Source organism: Coenobita brevimanus, chromosome 90, assembly GCF_032717465.1.
Source record: "Coenobita brevimanus isolate Jiangsu-jjx chromosome 90, ASM3271746v2, whole genome shotgun sequence".
NCBI lineage: Eukaryota > Metazoa > Arthropoda > Malacostraca > Decapoda > Coenobitidae > Coenobita > Coenobita brevimanus.
In genome coordinates, this window is record NC_137043.1 from 17,264,590 (window position 1) to 17,287,738 (window position 23,149).

A 23,149-nucleotide genomic window follows, 5' to 3' on the forward strand; every position below is an offset into this window, starting at 1 on the left:
CCACAGGCAAAGAATCATAAACAAGAGCAATCCGAGATTGTAAACCTCCGCCAAGGAGAAGAGTGTATTAGTTCTTATGGAGATGTTATCTTGTAATTTTTGTGCCAGCATGGAAGGCATTATTTGCCGAGTTAGAAGCAAAAATGTTGAAACTGCTACCATCCCGGATTGGCAGAAAGTCCTTTAAAAAATACCTGGATCCGGATGATGATCCGGATCACCACCAAAATCTAATGGATTGGGCCACACCCTACCCCTCCAAAAAATTTCAGCAAATTCCGTTCATAACTTTTGAGTATTCCTGCTAACATACAAACAGAAAAACAAACCAACGCCGGCAAAAACATAACCTCCTTGGCGGAGGTAACAACTCTCACAGTGATAGGTGCGTGAGTTAGTGAATCTGTTTTCTTCAGTAGGTGTATACACGTTGTGTGATTTTAGCAGGGCTTTCTTAAGCTGATATGCAATACTGACCGGGTCATGACTGAAGATGTAATCAGAGTCTTACCAATCAGTCCCGGTTTGAAAAAAAAAAAAAAAAGTAAAAGAAAAAAAGAAACCACCATTTTCTCTGACGCTTAAGGATGCAACACTTTGAAGCATGCATTGTCGTATCACCTACAGTTCAAATCCATGCTGGACAATGACTTGTTTTAAAAATTCATTAGTCCTGTTCAGTTGCTGACCTTGTACAAGACTGCTAATCATCTCTGTATGAAGTACGAATCTCTTATGTGTGGGGCGGGGGAAGCGGGGCCTTACCACAAAAAACAGTGGTAAACAAGGATGAACCAAAGTCTTTTTGGCCCATCAACTCTACTTATCTCTCCAGCTCCCTTCAGACTCTCTCTCTCTCTCTCTCTCTCTCTCTCTGTCGTGATGACGCTGTGATTTCATAGTCACCATAGTGTTCCACATTCATTGTTCCTCGTCTCATCCAGATAAACAGGTGATGTGGCACGGTTTGGGTTCCTCTTCAGTGGTGTGATGTGGACACAGTCATGTTAGGCTGTTCCCTGTTTGGATAAATATTTCTTAAGCACAGTGTACCTTTAGTCTTGCAATGTATCCCTTACTGAAATATGTTATTAACAGGTGGGCATATACTTTATCTGTGAGTCATACCCTCTACAGTTATCTCTGCTGTAACCTTTAACCAAATTTAGGCCTAGTCTGAAAAAAATAAAATTTGTATTACTTCTTTCATGCCTTGTTCAAATTGCTGCGATACTGGGTGTTAGGAAAACTTCTGAAAGTAGAGCTAAATGTAAATCTCATCCCATGCATGGTTTCAGAGCCGCCCACTGCCCCGGGAAGAGTGGAAATAACTGAGGTTGTGAGTCGGTCAGCTCGTGTATCCTGGACGCTGCCTCAGCCCGCAGCAGTCATCATACAGTATAAAGGTAAACACAGCTCTTAACTTTTGTTTGTGTGTGTGTGTGTGTGTGTGTGTGTGTGTGTGTGTGTGTGTGTGTGTGTATATATATATATATATATATATATATATATATATATATATATATATATATATAGATATATATATATATATATATATACTGTATATATATATATATATACCGATTTACATGGTTCATCTTATCAATACCATTCCCTTCCTCTCAGTATACAGGTAACAGTATTTATTCATACCATGATATTCAAGGCATTTCCACGTGTCATTGAACTAAGGCTATTAAACAATACTCAGCATCACCATCATTCGAAGGATATGATCTTTATTTTATTCTTTTTGCTACATGGCGATTATATTATGTCAAGAAATGCAAAAGATTTTATTTACTCCATAAGGTAAGAAAGTCTTTCCTGATCATGATAGAGAATCTGAAAGTAGCCAGAAGGGAATCTGTAAGAGGTTATTGTATTGAAATGGTAGTAAAAATTAATAAACAGATTAATAACTAAACCTAGAAACATACACATAAACCACTCTATGATGGCGGAAGCACTAGGAAGCAGGAAAAAATTATCTCAGTCACAGTTATACAGTGAACAGGGTTGGCGCCAGAAATTATCCTTGTGGTACGCAAGTGTTAACTGAGTGGAAATCGGAAGATGCATCATCTACCATTACTCTTATTTTTCTGTCGCTGAGATATGAGGAAAGCAGAGGAAAGCTTTATGGTGAATTCCAAAAGACCACCTGGCATAAGGTCAAATTCTCCATTTTACAGGAAATATCTGTTGCTTGTGTTCCAGATTTTCACCGTATATTTTTATTTTTATGCACTCAACTCTCGACATATTCTGTGCGAGTCTTAGCGAGGTCCTGAGGTTTCATCATTATCTTTATCCTCATCATTCTAGACATGTTTTCCACTAATATTAGCGGTGGGATGGATAAAAAACAAGAACAGCTAAGGAAAAAGTACAAAAGTTCGATACACAAAATACCCATGGAATAGGCCGTTCATCCAGTCACTAACCATGCAGGTCATCAAAATGTTCGGCTTCACCTCATGATCCTATCAATACCTAGCAATGAGCTTTATAGCACCTGTGGGGCAGAGGCCATACCGCCAACCACTAAGTTAAGGAAGAGGTGCCATGCGTGTATCCATGCACACACTTCATCTGTCCATTAAATGTATTTGTCATTTCTTTTGCCTCCTAATCCCCCAGAGATTGTTGATGAACATAATCACTTACTATATCCACTTTCTACTTTGCCTTATACAGCGTCTGCCACCAACAAATTCACCCGCCCTTTGTACCTTCTTTTTATATTAATTTTCTCAATATGGCAACTATACAGTATTTTAGCACACTCCTGTTTATCTTTCAATTTATGGACTTTCTTACTCAGCGTTGTTCAAGATTCCCTATATTTTTATACAATCAAGCATCCACATACAACATACATTCCTGCTAATCACATTTCCATTGCTCTCATTCTTGATTTTGATATTTATGTCATTCCAAAGTCGCACACCAGTATGCTAATGTCTGCACCAACACACCTTCATGCAGCCATCCTGCACACATACATGTTTTACTTCAGTACTGATACTGCAATAAGGTTTCGTTGAAGTGAAAGAATGTGGTTAAGTAAAACAATCCCTTTGAGAAATTTTTAGTCCTTTGGGAACAGTATTTGGTACAGCCAAGATCTAATTTGCGATTTTACGGCTTAAATGTGTTTGCCATGTATTTCAGTGAGGCGTAAACTTTTGTCAGAAGGAAGTACGAACGTATTCATCTCTGTTTATTTAGTATGTATACTACTCTCTAATAATTTTATGTGCGTTATATATATATATATATATATATATATATAATTTTAATACGAACTTTCCGTCAGTAACATACAAAAGGAGAATGTAAGGTGCCACGGACAAAGTAAATCGCTGAGCGAGAAATGGTACCGAAATTTCCCAAACCATCCACACGCTTTTCTCTTTAACTTGGTATAAAATTGCAATCTCTCCATCTTGAATGCAAATTTATAGCAAAATATTGACACAAGAATGTATAGCTAACCACGAAGGATTTGGCCTACTATGGAAAGGATGTTGAGTCGTAGCATTGTCATTTTCTGCTTCTTAGCTGCATGAAATAAGCTGGAAGAAGATCGAGTTCTTGGCCAAGTTTGGGTGACAGAACTGCCTATGACCCAATTTTCTCTGATGGCAGGTGTGACTGAGGGGTCATGGTCTGGTCACGGGCGTAATGTAAGCGTGGGTCAGTGGGCAGCATCGCATGTGCTGACGGGTCTCACCCCACACACAACCTATGCCGTCAGACTCATAGCACACAACGACCTGGGGGTGTCACAGCCGTCGTCAACTCGTATCTTCACCACCACAGAGGAAGGTCAGTATGCACAGTTTAGATATTCCTGTATTTACTGTAATTACAAGTGACCTTTGCGTCTCTTCCGTAGCGGTGTTTTTTTACAATCCACACAACGTTCTCTTGTAGCTAATAATATCATCTGCATATCAGTGCATCTCGCATCAGCAACTTGCCAAGGATACTGAGGTGTAATGTACCCTAATGAGTTACTAAGGAATATGAGTAATGAAATCTCCACGCCACTTTCAGTACGCCCTTAAACCTCTCCATTACAATGTCTGTGTGTGTGTGTGTGTGTGTGTGTGTGTGTGTGTGTGTGTGTGTGTGTGTGTGTGTGTGTGTGTGTGTGTGTGTGTGTGTGTGTGTGTGTGTGTGTGTGTGTGTGTGTGTGTGTGTGTGTGTGTGTGTGTGTGTGTGTGTGTGTGTGTGTTTCACTGTCATCTTGCTTTTCGCTGATTAAGGTGTTCATCTCAGGGGACCCTTCTAGTAGTGAAAAGGTATATGAAATCTGAACCTAATCCCTGCAGATCCCAGGTCCCGAAACCTCTCCAGAGCTAAATAAAATCATCTCACGTAGCAAGAACACAGTAATGCGTCCTCCGAGTGAGAGGAATAAAAGTCCTAAGTCCTTCAGTCAGATGGCACATGTTGTATTTTGTTCTTCCTGGCTGAGTACGATTTTATTATTTTAGGATAGACGTGTTGAACAAGATGGGTTAATTATAGGCTTCATTAATATCTGCTCTGTTAAGAGGGTTATCCAGAGTTGAGTAAAATAATATAGTATTTAAAAGAACGGCACTAAACAATATGTCGCCATAGTGAACGGGTTAATGACATACTGTATATTTCCTCTTGCTTTCTCTTGACGATTTTATTCACCCAATGGAAAGCCCACTCGTACAAAAAGGAATAATCTTCCAGCTATAAAACTCTCAATCAAAATTAATAAAATCGATTAAAGGACAGTAAGAATAGGGTTCCAAATGTAGTTCACCTAACGACATAAAGAGTTCATGGTTTACTTGCAAGATTATATCTTTTGTTCATGAAAGTTGGTTTTACAAGTCAGTGATTCAGTGAGTGCCACCCTGTACGTCATTCTTAAAAATACCATTGATATCACATGATTTGAAAATAGACAGGGAGATGGAGACAAACCCCACCAACGGTGCGGTTTTTTGCTTAACATTTTATATGAACAAAGTCCAGAAGTGGTATCTGTTGCTTAAATGTACACTGTCTGACGAGTACATCACCTAACTTTTACTCGGTGAGTAATCTGCTTAATGAAAATGTAGAGTACATTGTGCTGAATTGTGGAGATATACTGTATAAATTCAGTGATCAAGCTGAACCATCAAACACTTAGAAGTAACGATGAAGATACGCAGTATAATAAACGACATGCACGGGCATTTACCAGCCTTCCTGGTACTTGTTATTAGTTTTCCCCGCTCACAATATAGCCTATACCCCCGATGAATGTACTTTGTGTTAGGTGTATTATTTGTTATTAAACTGATAAACTACCCAGCTGTATATAACAAGAGTTACGAGTGTCTGTAAGTCAGTAGTGTATCTAGCCCCTTCAGTCCAGTGACATTTTTACCGTTTATTCTTGCGGTCACTAGATGATTTTATTTAATTTATGGCAGACTCTTCTGGGATAGGAGTAGCCTTAATCAACCCCTTCACTACTTTATATCCTTTCTTAGTTGAAGAAAATCGTCTGGGGATAGCTAGAATAATATTTAATACTCCGTTATCGTACTGAAGTCCTCGCTCAGTAGCCTTAAACCTCTTAACCACGGCATTACATTACGAATTTTTCATTTTGTTCTGCCCTCCACCAGGCGAATTTATATAGCTTTTGAGGACCCTCTAGTAGAATAAGGGTTCTTGAAGGCTATATCTAACTTCTTGAGTTTGAAAAGTATCTTCTAATCAGAATAAACTCGTTTGGAGGTAGTGAGTATATAATAAACAAATACGTCATCACAGCGAAGGCGTTAACAGTAATCTGGCAATAGTGTTACTTAAGCATTCTTCTCATATCTGCTAATGCTGATTGATCAAGCCTCTTTATTATCACGAGCAAAAGCCCACCAACAACTGTCACCATCGTATCCTGTATTCCATGTTCTCAGTATCCGTGAACATCAAAAGTATCCTTATTCCGCATGGTGTTTTGTTGTGTGCTTCATATTCTTATCAGTTAAAAAAAAGAAAAAAATATGTAACGCCTTCCATCGCCACAGATGGCCGGAAGAGTACGGTAAACTTTTAACTTGCAATTGTCCAGTTGAATTTACATGTCCGTGGTAGAGTGAGTGGCATTTTGTGTAGGATATGGCTGCAGTTAATAAGGATGCCTAAGGTACACTGTATCTAGCTGCATGGCGTGAAACAAACTAATCACTTCAACCTTTGGACGTATTCAGTATTCCGTTATATTCTTCCTACATCTGAGCGTTACTAAAGTTACAAAAGGGCTCTCGTACTGAAGAAATTATTGAATGTAATATGTAACTGCTCCAGTTCAAAAATTCTCACCTTTACTTATTAAAGGCCCCCAAACAGCACGAATATAATTTAAAATACGTCATCTGAATGAACAGATAAATAGTGATCACACAGTAGTATAGGTAATCCTTTCTAAACTGTGCCGTGCAGTAGTTTATTCTTGCTGGTACCAGACTTTTTTCTTCAGCTTACAAGCCACATAACAATGAACGAATTAATGAAGGCTGAATCCTACCTGTCCAGTTCAAAGGTCTACTGAGTTGATTAATGCCGTCTGGAAATGGCAAGGAAAAAAAATACATAAATACGTGGCCGAAGTGAACATTCCCTCCGTGTCTGCAATGAACTGCAATTAGAACTTCTGTACCAGGAACTTATGGCTTCAACTGTACACAATTTAACACCTTTATTATCATGCCGTATTTTCCTACATTATATCTGCTCGTGTAAGATTTTTTCTCTCCATAGTAAAAAGCATTAATAACGGAGTACTTAATAAAGGCTATGCTTAACCTCTCTGGTTCTAAAAGTCTTTCTCCAGCGAAATGTAGTCCTTTGATGATAGGCTCGGTAAAATAAAACACGTCCCCCTCTATACCTACACAGGTTGATAACTGAAGCCTGTGTACGCTACCATGAACTTTTGAAAGTCTGCACTGAAGGTCCTTTGTTTTCACCCAACATAACCGGACCACTCTTACAACTCAAGCACTGTATCGTGATTACATGAAATTCGGTGAGCCTTAGTAAAGACGTAGGAATGAATCTCCTTGGTTAATAGTGAAATTAACCCTTTATTCTGTCGACACTGGGCCATAGGCTATGCTGAAAGGGGTTAAGGATATTCGTCTGATTAAAACAAACACCCAGTAATCAGCTGTGGAATAGCTTTCCTCTGTACGTTTTTCCTTCCTGCATCCAGAACTGCAAGGGGTTAGGGCTGCTCGTCAGGTTACAACAAACGCTATAATTAACTCTTTTACAGCTTTGCTCAGTCTGTCTTTCCCTCTGCCAGTTTCCCAAGTTGAAAGAATTCATTATATAGCAGTAACAGTTATAACCCCATGTCCATCTGAATGCAAACCCAGTCTTGCAGGCTGAAGTTGACCCTCCCCCCCCCCCCCCCTTGCAGTTCACAGTTCTCCTTCCAGGAAATAGGGGAAGATTTGAGAGGCGTTTGCATATCCGGGCAGCAACCACATACTTATGACAGTGCCACCACGTGAAGGTGCCCCTCTCCAGCACCCAGATTAGGGTAAATTAGTTATACTTTCCAGCCCCCTCCGGTGCCCCGCGAGACGTGCGAGTGGCAGCGGCAAGCCCTCACTCCCTCCTGGTGACGTGGCGTGCTCCTGAAAAGCATCTGGTGCACGGCGAGCTACGAGGCTACACCATCGCACTCCGCCGCCAGAACCTTCAAGGGGACCCCACGTATATCGCCCTGCCCGTCACAGCTAATCCAGGTGAGGCCCAGGAGCTGTTTACTCCGGAGACATGTTTTTCATTTACTCGTTCTCATGCTGTTCCCATACGACTTCGTCCAGCTTAGATGAGATTATTCCAAACGGCGGGGTACCCATCAGTACAAATCGTCTTTGTAGTGCCAAGGTTAGAAACCGTCTTCATTAACTTTTCCACAGCCTGATTTCTCTCCTTAACCAAAGTCATCAGAAGGTTGCAAGGATAACTTTTAAAAGACGTCGTCGAATTCCAGAGATTAGCATCATCAGTACAATGACGTCTCTTTTGTATCAGTCAAGGTCCTACCAGAAAATTTACGTACCTTAGTCAAGATTTCTAGTGGCAGTTACTTTAGGCTGTATCTAACCTTTCCAGCTCCATGTGTATCTTCTCAGCTCAGCAGAGTCATGTGGAGGTAGCAAGAAAACATACGTCGCCAGTGATAGGGATTAACATGTCGAATCCGTCGACGTTTTCTTGCTACCTCTAGAAATTTTTAGTCAGTTCAGGGAGACTTTTCAAAGTGGTTGGGGAAAGATGTAGCGCCCATCAACCACAACACTACTATAGATCTTTACCTATTGAGGATAATCGACTGGTGGTAGCTTATTTGAAATGAAAATAATAAATTCTGATTGAAGTTTTATACTTTATATATTTCAGTCTGTGTCTACACGAACGCTGTCATGCTCCTACGACTGACCCTCAGTTGAATACAATCGTCTGGCGCCAGCTGGACGAAATGCTTTATTTGTTTCCACCATGAAAATGTTAATAGTGAAAGTATTAAATCCCTCATGACACCATGATACATTCTCAGCAAAATAAATTCGTCTGTTAATACCAGGAATATAATACTGTTATAGAACTGTTACGATCATGAGAGGTCTAAGGACATGTTGTTATTTTCAGAGTTGGTATTCTCAACAATGTTTACGATGTGTTATTTAAGTTTCTTCTGGCAGGATGATCGAGGAACGAAGGTACAGTAACTATCCTTATCTCTTGTACTTCCTGAGAACAGAATGTGAGTTACGACACGGAGTCCATCGTGAATGTGTTCGAGAATTCCAGCCATGGATACCACACCAAGATTTGTCTCGTTTGATGCAGATTATAGTTGCTATTGCCTTAGCCGAATCAAATGACGGTATATGGTCAGAATAAAATGCATAAGCGCGACAGTGGCAGAGAAAAGGCTAAAGTTTGATGATGGTGAAAAGTGAATGACATTTATTTCAGGTGATGGGGAGGCGGTGGAGCAGTACGAGGTAAGGAACTTGCTGGTGTCCACACTTTACGAGGTGGCTGTGAGGGCGTTCAACAAAGCAGGCCCGGGACCTCTCTCCTCGCCCAGGATAGTCGACTCCACCAGTCATGTGGGTAAGTACGAGAATTGGACTTTACTCAACGGAGACATTTTGACCGATATGGGAAGGTCCTGACAGAAAATACTGATGAACAAAATTTATTCCCGACTTTTTCCGACTAAACACTTATCACTGTACTTTGTCTAAAATTGCTATCTCTCTATCATCAATGCTGAGCTGCAACAATGGATTAAGAAAAGAATATGATGTTTCTATGAAAAAGTACTTTGGAAAGGATGTACGGCCGTAGCAGTGTTTTTTTCTGCCACTGAGGTAAGCTGCAAAAGGAAAAGTATTTGGGCCAAGTTCAGGTTAAATAAATGCTTGTACAATTTATTCGCGACTAACAAAAAAACTCGAGAATATAATCGCCTCTATTAACCTGTGTTCTCTTCCACCGTATTCCTTCACTGATTACCTTATCAGATCCAGTGAGCGTAACGTCAGAGGTTATTGTCGGTGTATTGCAAGGACGATTAAAAGAAAACGAAAAAAATAATACCCATTAAATTTTACACACAGTGGGTAAATGCACAGCCCAAAGCCACACATAAACAAAAAGAAAGTAGTTCCCTCATCAAACAAACCGCTTCACCAAGCACTGAGGGAAGACAAGTAGGAACAGCGAAGCAAAGATAAAATAAAAAGACTAAAGACCTCTCCCAAGGGAGGAATCACACCAGCCGGGAGCCGACACATATGTAGTGCAGCTCGGAATATGACCTTGACCTTGACCTACTTTATCCAACTTCGAACCCGTCCGAGATTTTCATCCCTACTACACACCTGTAAAATTTTGTGATGATAGGTCTATCTTAGGCGGTTGCGAAGGTATCGTGCTAACACACACACACACACACACACACACACACACAAACTGAAAACAATACCAGCTTCACTATCACGGTTGGTAAATATTGGTAGATAACAGCGACACAGGACACACCATAAACTGAGCGATGCTCCCAAGGAGGTGAAAGAAGATACCAACAGAGAGGAATCTGGTTGCAGTTCCACTTGTCATAATGGCCGCATCTTTTCATGAATTTTTCATCTATTAGCTCTCTTCCGTTTGAAAAGTACGATTTTTCCTTACTGAATTCTTTTTCTAAACGATCACAAGGAAACAGGAGACAGACATGCTTAAATCACTCATTCATAAGGCACGCAAAAACTGTTATTGCGAGTATAAATCATAACTTGAGGTACAGTAGAAGAGGAACAGTACACACACTCGAAAGACCGCATCCTCCCAAGTCTTCGGCAGTTCTTGGCATTTTAGATCAAGAACTTGTATGTTTGACGTATAAGAGAGAGGTTAGTTAAGAGGTGGGGGGGTGAGGGAGAGGAGGGTTGATGGACGATATATATAATTATGAGAGTGGGAGGTGGTCGATCACATCTCTGTACAACTCACGGCTCAGACCATGTATTCTTTCATGCACCAACTTTCAGCCAATGAGACGAATGTAAAGGCATTATAACATTAACTTTTCCTTATGTTTAACATTCAAACAACAGATCCGTAGGTATTTATGCAATAGTACGGTACACAGTATGTACATGTACAAACTTAGCTATTTTCGAAACTGATATTAATAGGAGTTACTATTCCCGAGAAGCATGGAATGCTGGTGATGAGGGAGACCTGGGGCTCCCGTTCCACTGGCTATTTGACCATTTTCCGATGCAGACGTTTCAGTGTTTCATAATGTGGAGATTAGTGCAGCAGCATACCTTGATATGCAATATCCCTCATTGTTTACACCAAACTTCATGCATAATATGGGGAAATTACGGGAATTAAATGGTATTCCAACAATCAACCTTGGAGTTTCGAGAACATAACCCCCTTCTACCTTCCCATGACCTGATGCTGAGAAGTCAAGCGCCATTTTCTGACTCGCTTTCCATCGACTTACATAGTTTGTAACAATTTGGCCTTTCTTCCAACTTCATCCCTATGCCATTTAACCTTCTGTAAACCTCAACATATTTTCCTCTCCTAAACGCAGCTTGGGACACTATCAGCAACAGCTATTCTGTGTCGTCATAATTCGTCCATATTCGTTTCAGAGCCAGTGTGATCGTTCAGTTTATATATACAACAGTCTAGCTTGTTCTCGTGTATCCGAGCTTTAATCCTATGAAATCTTTACACTCTGGCAAAGGCTTTTTTCTCATTCTCTGACTCAATATACCACTTCTGTTTACTTGTCGCCCAACTTTTCTGAATGTTCAGAAGTTTTTGCCTTTCTTCCTCTAAAGTGGATTTTTTTTTTTTTTTCATTTTCGATTCTCCGATAACTCTGTTTTAGGAATTCCAATATTCAACACCACCACCACTGACTCTCCTCTTCATTCATTGATCAGCTTGGTGAACAAACCTACATCCGTTCTATTAAGAATGAACCAGAGCAGCTTATACAGCTCCCTACACGGTTTCATGACTGTACTGCAAAGAGTTCCAACAAGCTTGACTTTTTTTGGTCGTAACTTACAAATTTTCTTGCAGTCCTTCTGTTTATGCTGTGAATCTTATTTCCCAGTGGGTTCCTAAAATCACAAGTTTATCACAGCAACCCGACTTGTCTCCCAATTTAGGCCTTTGTACCCATCAAGGCGGGGGCGTCTGTGCATTATGATTCAGGGCAGTGGGTGTACCTTAGGCAGTACTGTTTGTATTTTCCCATATATGTTTTATCTAACCTGACCATCTCCCAGAGCAGAAGAAAGTCTTCTGTAAAAATCCGAAATAAACTAGACGAGAAATATGCTTCCAGTGACTGATGGAAATGCTTTGCAAGATTGCTTGAATTAATATGCTACTGTGTAGCTTTGCTATTGGAAAACCTCTACACTCGAGTGTTGTACTTTTCATATTCATTTATCTCTCACCAGATGGTTGTAATGAACCCAGGAAGAGCCTCTAGTAATATATGATCTTCAGGCTACATTCAAGTTTCATTGAATTAAACAGTTATCCGAAGATGGTAAGAAAAAGAATCATATCCTTGGATGATTGGTTTATCTCCGTTAATTTGAAGACTTTTTTTTCTACATTAGTATTGCTACTATCAGACAATATTCTTCACCCCAGGATAGACTTTTCAAAATGAGGGGGTTAGACATGGCGTCCAACAGTCTCTTGAGACAGTGGGATGCAGACCCCCTAATATTTTATTATTATATTTGAGGTATGTGATGCGATGCTAATGAAACGAGCTTGGTCTTTCAGTGTGGTTGCTGACTGCATTCTGCAGTGTGGTAGGCCGGCTAACCATACTTAACAAATGACCTTTAGTAATTAGGGGTTTGCAGCTCAATTTTGCGAATTAAGGTTTAAACATACGACTTTTGGTGTTAAGTTAATTAAAATTGTTTTGTAGTTTCACAGATAACAAATACATCCTTGAGTTGAATGGATTATGTATATATGTACCCCCTGAGCAGCGCCGTGGTGTCCCCCTGCTGGCGTGTCGTGCCGGACGTCAGGTCGAGGCAGCGTGCGGGTGTGGTGGTCGCCACCCCCAGCACACTGTGTCAACGCGCCCGTCACTGGTTACACCGTGGTGGCTACTCCAACCACACACCTCACATATACCTCGATCAGTATGTGTCACTATAACTTCTTTGCTTAAATTATATGACAGCATTTGTTGCCCACTCCATGCATTTTCCTTTAATCACATAATCATCAATTCAAGAGTTATGCATCCCAAAGACAGTATATGAAATGAATATTAGTCTAGGCATCTAATTAGCACATCTCCAGTATTATATATATATATATATATATATATATATATATATATATATATATATATATATATACTACCGGATCTGCCCAGCTTCGTCGAGCATCTCTACGGGGAGGGCCTTCGGCTCCCTGGCGTCTTTGGCTCCATACGCCGGCTACGGCGGCCAAATAAGTTCGCAGGATACATAGCGAATTAAGAGAATGAAAAGATAAAGTGATGCTTTAGTCAGCCAAAAAGTGGAATTAGCGAAACCAGATAATGAACTGATGTTCAGGCCAACCATTTTAAAGTATTTTTTGTTAATTGAAATAAAATAATTGACAGGGGAGTTTTAAAAGAAGAGCCTGCTTTGTAATAGTCATTAGTATTTTTTGGAGTTTGTTTTGAAAATGACGCAATATTTTCATGCAATCATCACGCAACCTCCTTCCTACCAAACAGAATGGCTAAAATAGGATGCGTTGGTGCTGAAAAAATGTGAGAAACGGCATGCAAACTCAAAAGTAATTCATCTTGCAATTGTTTTTGCAGTTTGTGTTTAAGAGCTCTAGATTTTTTTTTTTTTTAACAGTAGAAAATTGTTTTAACAAATTCTAGGACAGAATTTGGTCACGCTGTGTAATAGCATGTAGAGATTGCGTGACGAATGCATGAGAAAATATTGCGTTGTTTTCAGAACTATCTATCTATCTATCTATTGCTAGACGCCTCAATCCCGTTTGGGGTGGCCACAAACAAATCGCCTCCACGTCGCCCTGTCAACCTCCATTTCACTGCCCTGCTCCCAACTTACACCCCCTCTCTCATATACTTCTCCACCCCATCCCTCCATCTCATCCTCGGCCTCCCCCTCCCTCTTCCCCCCTCCACCTCACTCACATACACTCTCTTCGTCAGTCTTTCACCCTCCATCCTCTCCACATGGCCAAACCACCTCAGTGTGTTCCTCATAACGCTTCCTATCACATCCACATCAACACCACAACGCTCCTTTATATCCTCATTCGTCAGCCTGTCTCTCCATGTGACTCCACAGGCTCCTCTTAAATAACTCATTTCCACTGCTCTCACTCTTGACTTGTGTCCTTCCAACAACGTCCAAGCTTCACTTCCATACGTTAGAGTTGGTATCACAATACTGTCATGTAGTAACTTTTTCACTTCGATGCTCACTTCCCTGTTTCTTATCACTGCTTTCAAAGAACCAGCAACCTTTCTTCCCTGCTGTACCCTTTCAAGCATTTCACCCTCCAACCCTCCATCCTTACTCATCACACTACCCAAGCACTTAAACGTACCCAGATTTTCCATTTCCTCACCATCCAACCTCGCTGTACATTCACTGACTTCACCTCTCTCAAAGACCATCACTTTACTCTTCCCTACAGTCACCTTTAGATTCCGTTTCTTACACACTCTCCCAAACTCATCCACCAAGCCTTGCAGCTCCCCTTCGTCTTCACTCAACAACACAGTATCATCTGCAAACAACAGTACAGGGAGTTTCCAAACACTATCCTCTCTCACCAGGGCCACTCCAACATCCACTACCCTACCTTGTACCTCTTTTATTACCTCATCCATGTACAGATTGAACAGCCATGGAGACATGACACATCCCTGTTTCAACCCAACCCTCAAAGAGAAAAATTCACTCAGTTCACCATCCACACGCACTGCAACCTTCACACCATCGTACATACTCTTCACAGCATTCAGCAACTTCCCATCTACTCCATAATACTTTCCACAATCCTTGTCTATCCACCCTGTCATATGCTTTCTCCAAATCCATGAAAGCCGCATACAGCTTCTTTCCCTTCTCTAGAAACTTTTCCACTAAAGATCTAAGAATGAATATCTGATCTACACAACCTCTTCCCTTCCTAAAGCCTCTCTGTTCTTCTCCAACTAATTCCTCTGCTCTTTCTCTAACTCTGTCAATAAGTATCCTACCATACACTTTTCCTATTATACTTAGAAGACAAATGCCCCTATGATTACCACACACTTCCTTTTCCCCTTTTCCTTTGTACAAGGGAATAATTATACCTGACTTCCAATCCTCCGGGACTCTACCTTCCTCCCAGGCCAATCTGCACATCTTCCACATCCATTCTACTACTAGCTCTCCCCCATGCTTCAGCATTTCACCACACACTCCATCAATTCCTGGGGCTTTCCCCAATTTAACTTTCTTTATTGCTTCCACAACTTCTATCCTACTGATTTTTTCCTGTCTTCTCACCTCCCTCCCCCTCCCAGCCATTCCCCAGCCACTTATACTTGCATTACTTCTATACTGTATGTTCAACAATTCCTTAAAGTGTTCCCTCCATCTGCTCACTTTTTCTCCCTTCTCCACTAGTAATCTACCATTTTTATCTTTCATTCCCCTGCTAACCTCACTTCTACCCTGTCTTACTCTCTTCACCTCTTTCCAGAACATTTTCTTACAGTCCCTCCACTTTACACTCAAATTCCTTCCAAGTTCCTCATTCACTCTCTTCTTACTCTCTCTTACTAATCTTTTCACCCCTCTCTTTCTACATATAACTCTCTCTTCCGTCTCTCAACTTCTTCCATGCCCCTATTTCTCATCCATTCATTGTATGCTTTCTTCTTTTGTGCAACAGCCTGTCTCACCTCATCAGTCCACCACGCTGTTCCTTGCACCCCCCTCCGTCTTCTCTTCCTCCCACACACCACATCACATGCTGCACATACTTCTTCTGTAAATATCTTACACACACCTTCCACGTCCCCCTTCTGCTCCAATTCATATTTGCCCAATCGTTCCTCCACTTCTCTCTTATACTCTGCCTTTTTCTCATCCTCTTGTAACCTTTCCACTCTCCTTGCAACTACTCCTTCCTCTTGTCTTTCCCTTCCTCTATTTCTCCATCTTACTTGGATCCTAATTCTGGCCACCACCAAGTAGTGGTCAAATCGACAAAGAATTCAGGAAAGACAGTTACTGAATCCGGCTGCGACAAAATCCGGAAAATCTGGTTCGGCGGTCAAAGATCTGGTAGTGAAATCCATCCATCCATCCATTGCCTGACGCCATGTATCCCAAACGGGGTGGTCAAGGGCTTAGAGTTAATTGTTTTACAGGGAGGGGCACTAATCCTCTACCAACCCCACTTGACACGTAGGGATCCAGCAGCTAAAAATGTGGCACTTTTCTATTTGATCATTTTGGTTTCGCGTTTTTTTTTTTTTTTCGCATAAAAAATAATTACAGTAGCTTATGCAGCTTTACTGCAGCAAAACCTATGTTGTAGCAAAAATCGACCAAAATTTCAAGATTAACGGATTTCAGTGATTTATGAGGACAGTTTATTTATACAGTTCTTCAGTCGGAAAAAAAAGTATGATCAGGTGATTTTAATTCGGCCATGAAGCAAATGAGTCGTGAATTCTCAATTAGGTGTAAATAAATTAGTGCAGTAGGAAACATGAATTTACCGGACACACACACACACACACACACACACACACATACTTCGTATATAAACAAATGTATATATAAACAAATACACGCACAGAGTAACAAAATTTTGAAGTTCCACCATTGACCTGGACATTATAAGTTCATTTTATGTAATGTCCTGGCTTCTACTTCCTTCTGGCTACAATAGAGGCAGAGAGGGATCAGAAATAATGATTCACACATCTGCCATCGGCCACAAAAATCCCACTTTTCTCTTCACTGACTCTGAGAAATAGTCTACTGAATCCTAAGCAAACGACTTGATAGCACTGATCTGTGGCAAAGCCTCTCCAGAGTCGGTTGCTGCGGATTCATCAGATTGATTATGAGAGAGAGAGAGAGAGAGAGAGAGAGAGAGAGAGAGAGAGAGAGAGAGAGAGAGAGAGAGAGAGAGAGAGAGAGAGAGAGAGAGGTGACAGGACTTTTCTTGTCTTTAATACTTTTTTAACGTGACTCTGTGGTACCCAGCACGCAGTACGTGGGAAGTGACCACCACCAATCTAGAGAGGAACTTGGACTCCCTTCCGCCTGCCGTCAATGTCAGTGTCACCGTCAGAGCCTTTAACGAAGTTGGCAGCAGCTCCACCAACTATCCCGTCTTCTGTGTCACGGAGGACGATGGTGATTATTAATTCTCTTCTCATGAAATTTACGCTGACAGTTATGAAATATGGGCATTCTTTTTACGTAGTTAAGTTTACACAAATAGTGAATATTCCACATATAGATTGGATAAGACGATTCTAAGTTTATTTTGGACAAAAGTTCTGATACTATTCAACAGTATTTACTTCACACGAAAGGTACGTGCTTAACTTTCTTTTCTGCTGTATTATATTATGGAGACTCAACTTTGGACAGGAAAAAAATATACCAAACCTTTCTCAACTTAGGACTATTAACCAGAAGAGGAAAGGAGAGAGGCAGAAGAGGTGAAATATTATGAGAAATTTGTCCATGACCCTACAATATATATATACAACTACCTGTTTAGAGGCAGCTAATTATCGTAAAGATGTGGATTTTTTGCTTATGTCTAGCAATGAACAAGATAGGGGAATACTGGAAATTGAGATGTGACATAAAACGTGGCAGATGATGTTTTGTGACCCCGCAGTGCCGGGTCCCCCACGCAATGTGCGGGTAACCATCACTGGAGCCAGGAGCTTGCTGGTGTCATGGTCCCCACCCTACCCACACTCCGGCACCGTCATCCACTACACAGTCTACTCTGCCGTGGATTCGCAAGTGAGTATTACCAGACACAGTGAAGCTGGACCATAAATGCCTTCGAGTGTGGGTGCTGTATCGCCAAAGTGTCGTTAAAATGCACGTGCTATATGTATACTCTTTCTGTTTTCACTTAAAACTGTCATCTCTTCATCTTGAATAATGAGCTGGAAGAGTTAGATAAAACTTTCATTAATTCCTTCACAATTATCTGATTCTCCTCATCTAAACATAATAGGCCTGAAACCCGAAATGACTTCCCTTCACCCGAGGGTAAAATTGGAAGTTTATGATGCTAGTCACAAAGAAGTAATATTAAAAGGTTGTGGCCACACTATTGTCTTATTCTGCCACTGAGCTTCGTGGAATACGACACAAACATGAGACTATACGACACTGCACAGTACATTATAAGGGGCGTCCAGACGGATACAGAAGTTCATTCACCTAAACTTAGTGGAGGTTATTATTCATTTGAAGCAACTCTCATGTAGCTCAGTGGCAGAATGAAACAATATTATGGCTCTGCATCCTTTCCGTATCACTTCTTCTTGACCAGCATCATATTGTAGTATTAACCTCATCACTACGATGCCAATTGTTTTATTGTTTGGCACCTCCAGACAAGGGTATTTATATGTGTAAAGACCTGTTGAAGGCGTTAAGGAGAACTATATCTACTCCATCCACTTCGAAATCTATGGTGAATAAAACTGCTTGGAGACAGCAAAAATAAAATAAAAGGATATATCATTGGGCTGAAGGGGTAAATTTTCTTCCTATAGCCCAGCATTCAAGATAGGGAGGTGGCAATATGAATATTCGGACAGTTTATATTGGACAGAGTACACTGTAGATGTAAGGGTCGTATTATTATCACTGAAAGTATGGACAATTTTTATCTTAAGCATACGATCACCACATGGAATGGAGTAAGATGAAATAATAACTCTGAATGGACAAGAGTTTTGCATGAAAAGGAAGCTTTGGGGGTTGAAATATTTCTCTCAGAAATTTCACGGAGGGGAGAAAGTGCTGGTGAGATCAGGGGAGAGAAGGAGAAATGACAACGATGGACGAACAGGGTGAGGGCAGTACACCCTTTGAAGGCTGGGAATGTTACTTGGACATATTGGGTCGGGTTGAGTTTAAATCTAAAAACAAAAGTTTCAAGATACTAATTTTTATCCCATCAACCTGATGACGAATTTATCTTTTCCTACTTTCTTTAAGACGACTTTATTTACATCAGGAGAGATTTTAAGAACCAGAAGAGTTAGATGCACAATTTACAAATCCTTTAAACATGAGAGGTCTCCCCTCGGTTCAGTAATAGCCATTATACTCTTGAGAAAGGTGTCATTGGAATGAAAAGGATAAACTCTGTTATTTGTTCCTGTCATGAAATAAGAATGTTTTATAGCTGGAATGGTTTACTTATCTAACAATGTCTGAAGTTAACCATACAAACCTTTTGACATCTTCCTGAGAGAGACTAAAACTTCTGTGATATCTTTACCAGTTCTGTTCTCGGGAACCATAAGTTTTCAGTAAGTTTCAAGGACATGATCAGAGACAGTGGAGTAGAGGCAGCCCCTACTGGTGCCCAAAAAATAAAAATCCCAATGATTATATTTACCAGCAGAATTTGGTTATATTGGTATAAACTCTATACCATCGTCTTCACTGATGTTTATACTATAAGATAAGCTAATAAAAACATGCAAAACTGATGAGTAGAAGTACAGAAATGCAGTGAGAATAAACTTGTTCAAGAGTAAAAATAGCTTAAAATATCTTCTCAGCATCCTAGCGCAAAATTTTACCTGCACCATGCAGTAGTGAAGCTTATGTCTATGTGCAAATTTTACGAGCTTTCGCATGGTGCTTTTTTAATTTTGATACAACCATTAGTTTTCGAGTAAATCGCCAAAAACTTCCCCCAGCTTTACCGAAAGCCAAGAGGACACCAGTGATTTGAGAGTGTTGGCCTTGAAGTAGACACCTCCCCTATAATGCACCAGGGTTTGTCGCACTTCACGCTAAAACGTAATTTTTGGTGAATATATTTGTCCAAAATTGCCTCATCGGTATCTCTTCGCCCAACACCAATAATGATGCAAACCGCATCATTGAGTACGTTTCACATCAAACTCTGATATGATTTAGCTTGCGTCATCATTCCCGAGAGAGTACATATTTCCCCTCCAGATTGAAAATTTTTCCCTAAGGTGATGAAAGCCATTTGAAAATACAAAGAATAAACTAAAGAATACGACACGCGATCCAAGAGATTGAAAGTTATTTCCAGTAACAGGATACACAAACGTGATCACTTTTCTGTCATAGCTCGTACTTTGATTAGCAGGAAGGACAAGGTGGCTGTCGTTTCTTCTTTTGTCTCCTGTTGTAGCTTATAAATAAATCATAGTTACGAGATAAAACATACTACAGGTTCTAACTGTTTTCTGCAGGGTGATCAGAAAAAGGAGTGTAGGCTAAAATCATCCCTTGTTTAGTTCTTCCTGTAAAACATGTCTAAGTTACGACGGGGAATCGATCATAAATATGTCAGAGAATCCCACACCAGGCTAACAGAGTGCTCCTATGAGTAGTTAAAATATTTCAGATGGCAGCGAGAGATGTAGTGGGAAAGGAAGGGGCGGAGGTGACGTGGAGAGAGCTGACAGGCCTGACACCAGCGTCAAGGGTCCAGGTTAGTATGGCCTACGATACATGAACACAGAATGTCCTCATCATAGCTTGGCTTCTTTTACGCTGGTTTTATCTGTTAGTCTTCATGAAATTATAGAAGTAAAACCTTGATAAGTCGACCCTGCAGAAGGAGGGGTTTCTGGTAAGTCGACCTGACACTGAGGTGTGACTTAGTGTTTATGCAAAGTGTTAAAAATGAAGCAAATAAATGCAGAACTTTCTTGGTTTTTGCACCTCTCCACCTATACTTCCACCTATGCAACTCCAATCCTGGTCTAGCCAATGACATGCACCGCAGTGTTTTTATTGTTTCATTTTATTGTTTTATAAATGCTTCTTTAGTTTATTGTTAATAAACAAGTAATCACATATAATTTGCCACTGTTGTGGGGAGTTATATAGTTTTTTTAGCAATTATTTCCAGTTAGTCGGAAAATTGGTAAGTCGAACTACCCTATAAGCCCCATATACAGCAGTTCGACTTATGAAGGGTTTACTGTATTTTTCTATTAACCCTTTAACCGCGGGCATTGTTTTGGCCTGACTGTCCTCTCCCGCGGGGGTTTCAGCCAAATGTAAACAAACCTTTAAACCTTAATAACTCTGCACAGAATAAAGCTAGAGAAAAAAAATAAGGTACCATTAGAAAGTACTAACCTTCAGCTTTCCATTGATGTAGGTTTCATGACTTTGTTGACTTTCACAGGACGGACAGTGCCGTTAGAAGTGAGGGGTGTAAAATCACTATTTTACGCCCCACACACCAGTACCAAATGCCAACCACTCTCTGATAATAGTAATATAAACATATATGAACACTGCACATACGATAAACACCCACTCTGTGTTCACTGAGGTAGGTAAAAGGCACTTCACTGCGGCTGCGCCCCACGTCACTGCGGCTTCACCCACTCACTGACGTTTGGTTAGCGGCGATCTTTTCATTATTTCTAACTTCTAATATTATTTTACATATAATCTGGGCAATATACATTATATTTACACTGCACTTATTACTATATTGCATCACTGTCGCATCACAGAATTACACAAGCGCCGCAGAATTACACAAGTGCCGCAGATCCTCTTATTACAATATCACTTATTATACTGGCCAATATTTACATTTTTTTCTAGGCAAAATATCCCTTATTACTACATTATCCATTATACAATTATTGGTAAAGCACGTCACTGTCGCATCACTGTATATCACTGTCACTTTCAGTATTTACTCAGAGAGTGGTACTCGGCAAAGCACGGAGTCACACAGAGAGCGACTTGGCATTCCTGGCACTGGTGTATGCTCATTTTTCTCGTCCGAGGCCTCCGTGTGGTGTTATGACATACTCTGCAGTGGCCCTGTGACAACCTGCCACCTGCGGTAAGAGGCAATTTCACAAGCTGGTGCCGGCTCATGTAATTGCGGCACTCAAGACGGTCAGGTTGTGTGTCAGAGTGTCGCCTTGGGATCAATGCCGTCACCTGACCAAATCGTGCAAGCAGCTGCTGCACGACAGTCTTGGAGAACTGTCTCAGGGATGGTTGCCTTATGCCCCCAACTTGTGTCTTGTAGAGGATGAAGGCGTTGAGCATGCACATATCGAGCATGTGCAGGCAAGCCTTCCTGTACCATCGGGTGTTTCTCCTGAGACAGTCTATTTCGCCAATCATCATATCAGACTTATCAACAAGTCTCATGTTCACATTGTAATCAATGACTGTATCAGGCTTCATGATTGGCTCTCCCGTCCTGTAGCTGACCTTCCCAGTTCTCTGCAATTCCCCCTTGTTGATGGTGCTGATCATATTCACGACCTTCTTGTCATGCCACCTGATCGCCAGAAGCTTGTCTGACTTCTTCAGGTGCACATCTCCCTTGGATGAGGATGATGCTTCTGGGAAACTTGGCCACTCTTTCCTATAGCTCCGTACACTGCCAACAGTGCCAATGCCGTGTTCAGCCAGGTATTTGGAGAATTTCGGTGCTGTGTAATAATTGTCTGTGTACAGCACATGATTCCCACCAAAATACCTCTCCATCAGCACTTTTACAACGGAGCCAGAGAAGCCAAGGGGGTCTTTCCTGTTCACGTCCATTGTGCTTGCAGAGTAGATGACGAAATCAAGGATATACCCCGTCTCACAGTCACACAGCACAAAGAACTTTATCCCAAAGCGGTGGCGTTTGCTGGGGATGTCCTGCATGAATTTGAGACGTCCTCTGAACAATACCAGGGATTCGTCTATGACGACTTTCTGCATAGGACGGAAAAATTGCATAAATCGATCCCTAATCCTGTTGAGAAAATCCCTCACTTTCCACAAAGGGTCAGTTTGGGACGGGTTTCCATTGTCAGTGAAGTGCAGGTATCCTAGCAGCTGTCGGAACCGATCCCGTGACATATACTTCCCGAATGTTGGGATAGAAGTAATGTCATCCACGAGCCAGTACTCCTCCAACTCATGTCTCTTGATATGGGGCATCAAGAACATCAGTGCAAAGAACACATACAGCTCTCTGATCCCGACAGGCAACCACGACACTTGCTTTGGTGAGCCAATAGGTCCCAGCCCTTCTGCTGCACACTGAGCTGCATACCTATTGGTCTCATTGCTGACATGCTGCACGATTTCGTCATCCATGAAGGCCAGGAAGTAGTCAACAAAATCATCTCCTGCGTTGCATGGAAAGGCAGGCTGTATTCCAGCATTTGTCATATCAAACGGCGGATTGTGTGGCTGAAAATCTGCACCATCAGACCAAACAAATG

The 23,149-nt window shown here is 41.0% G+C and overlaps 1 protein-coding gene across 1 annotated transcript in view; it reads left to right on the forward strand.

The window, feature by feature from the left end:
• LOC145411618 (cell adhesion molecule Dscam2-like) overlaps window positions 1-23,149 on the forward strand; it is a 157,357-nt gene that overhangs the window by 35,254 nt on the left and 98,954 nt on the right. Inside the window, exons 14-21 of the mRNA XM_080281625.1 lie at window positions 1,299-1,406; window positions 3,655-3,834; window positions 7,620-7,805; window positions 9,046-9,186; window positions 12,627-12,789; window positions 16,906-17,051; window positions 17,548-17,678; window positions 20,290-20,376. Of these exons, the coding sequence (XP_080137751.1) occupies window positions 1,299-1,406; window positions 3,655-3,834; window positions 7,620-7,805; window positions 9,046-9,186; window positions 12,627-12,789; window positions 16,906-17,051; window positions 17,548-17,678; window positions 20,290-20,376 (1,142 nt within the window). The remainder of the gene's footprint in view (window positions 1-1,298; window positions 1,407-3,654; window positions 3,835-7,619; window positions 7,806-9,045; window positions 9,187-12,626; window positions 12,790-16,905; window positions 17,052-17,547; window positions 17,679-20,289; window positions 20,377-23,149) is intronic.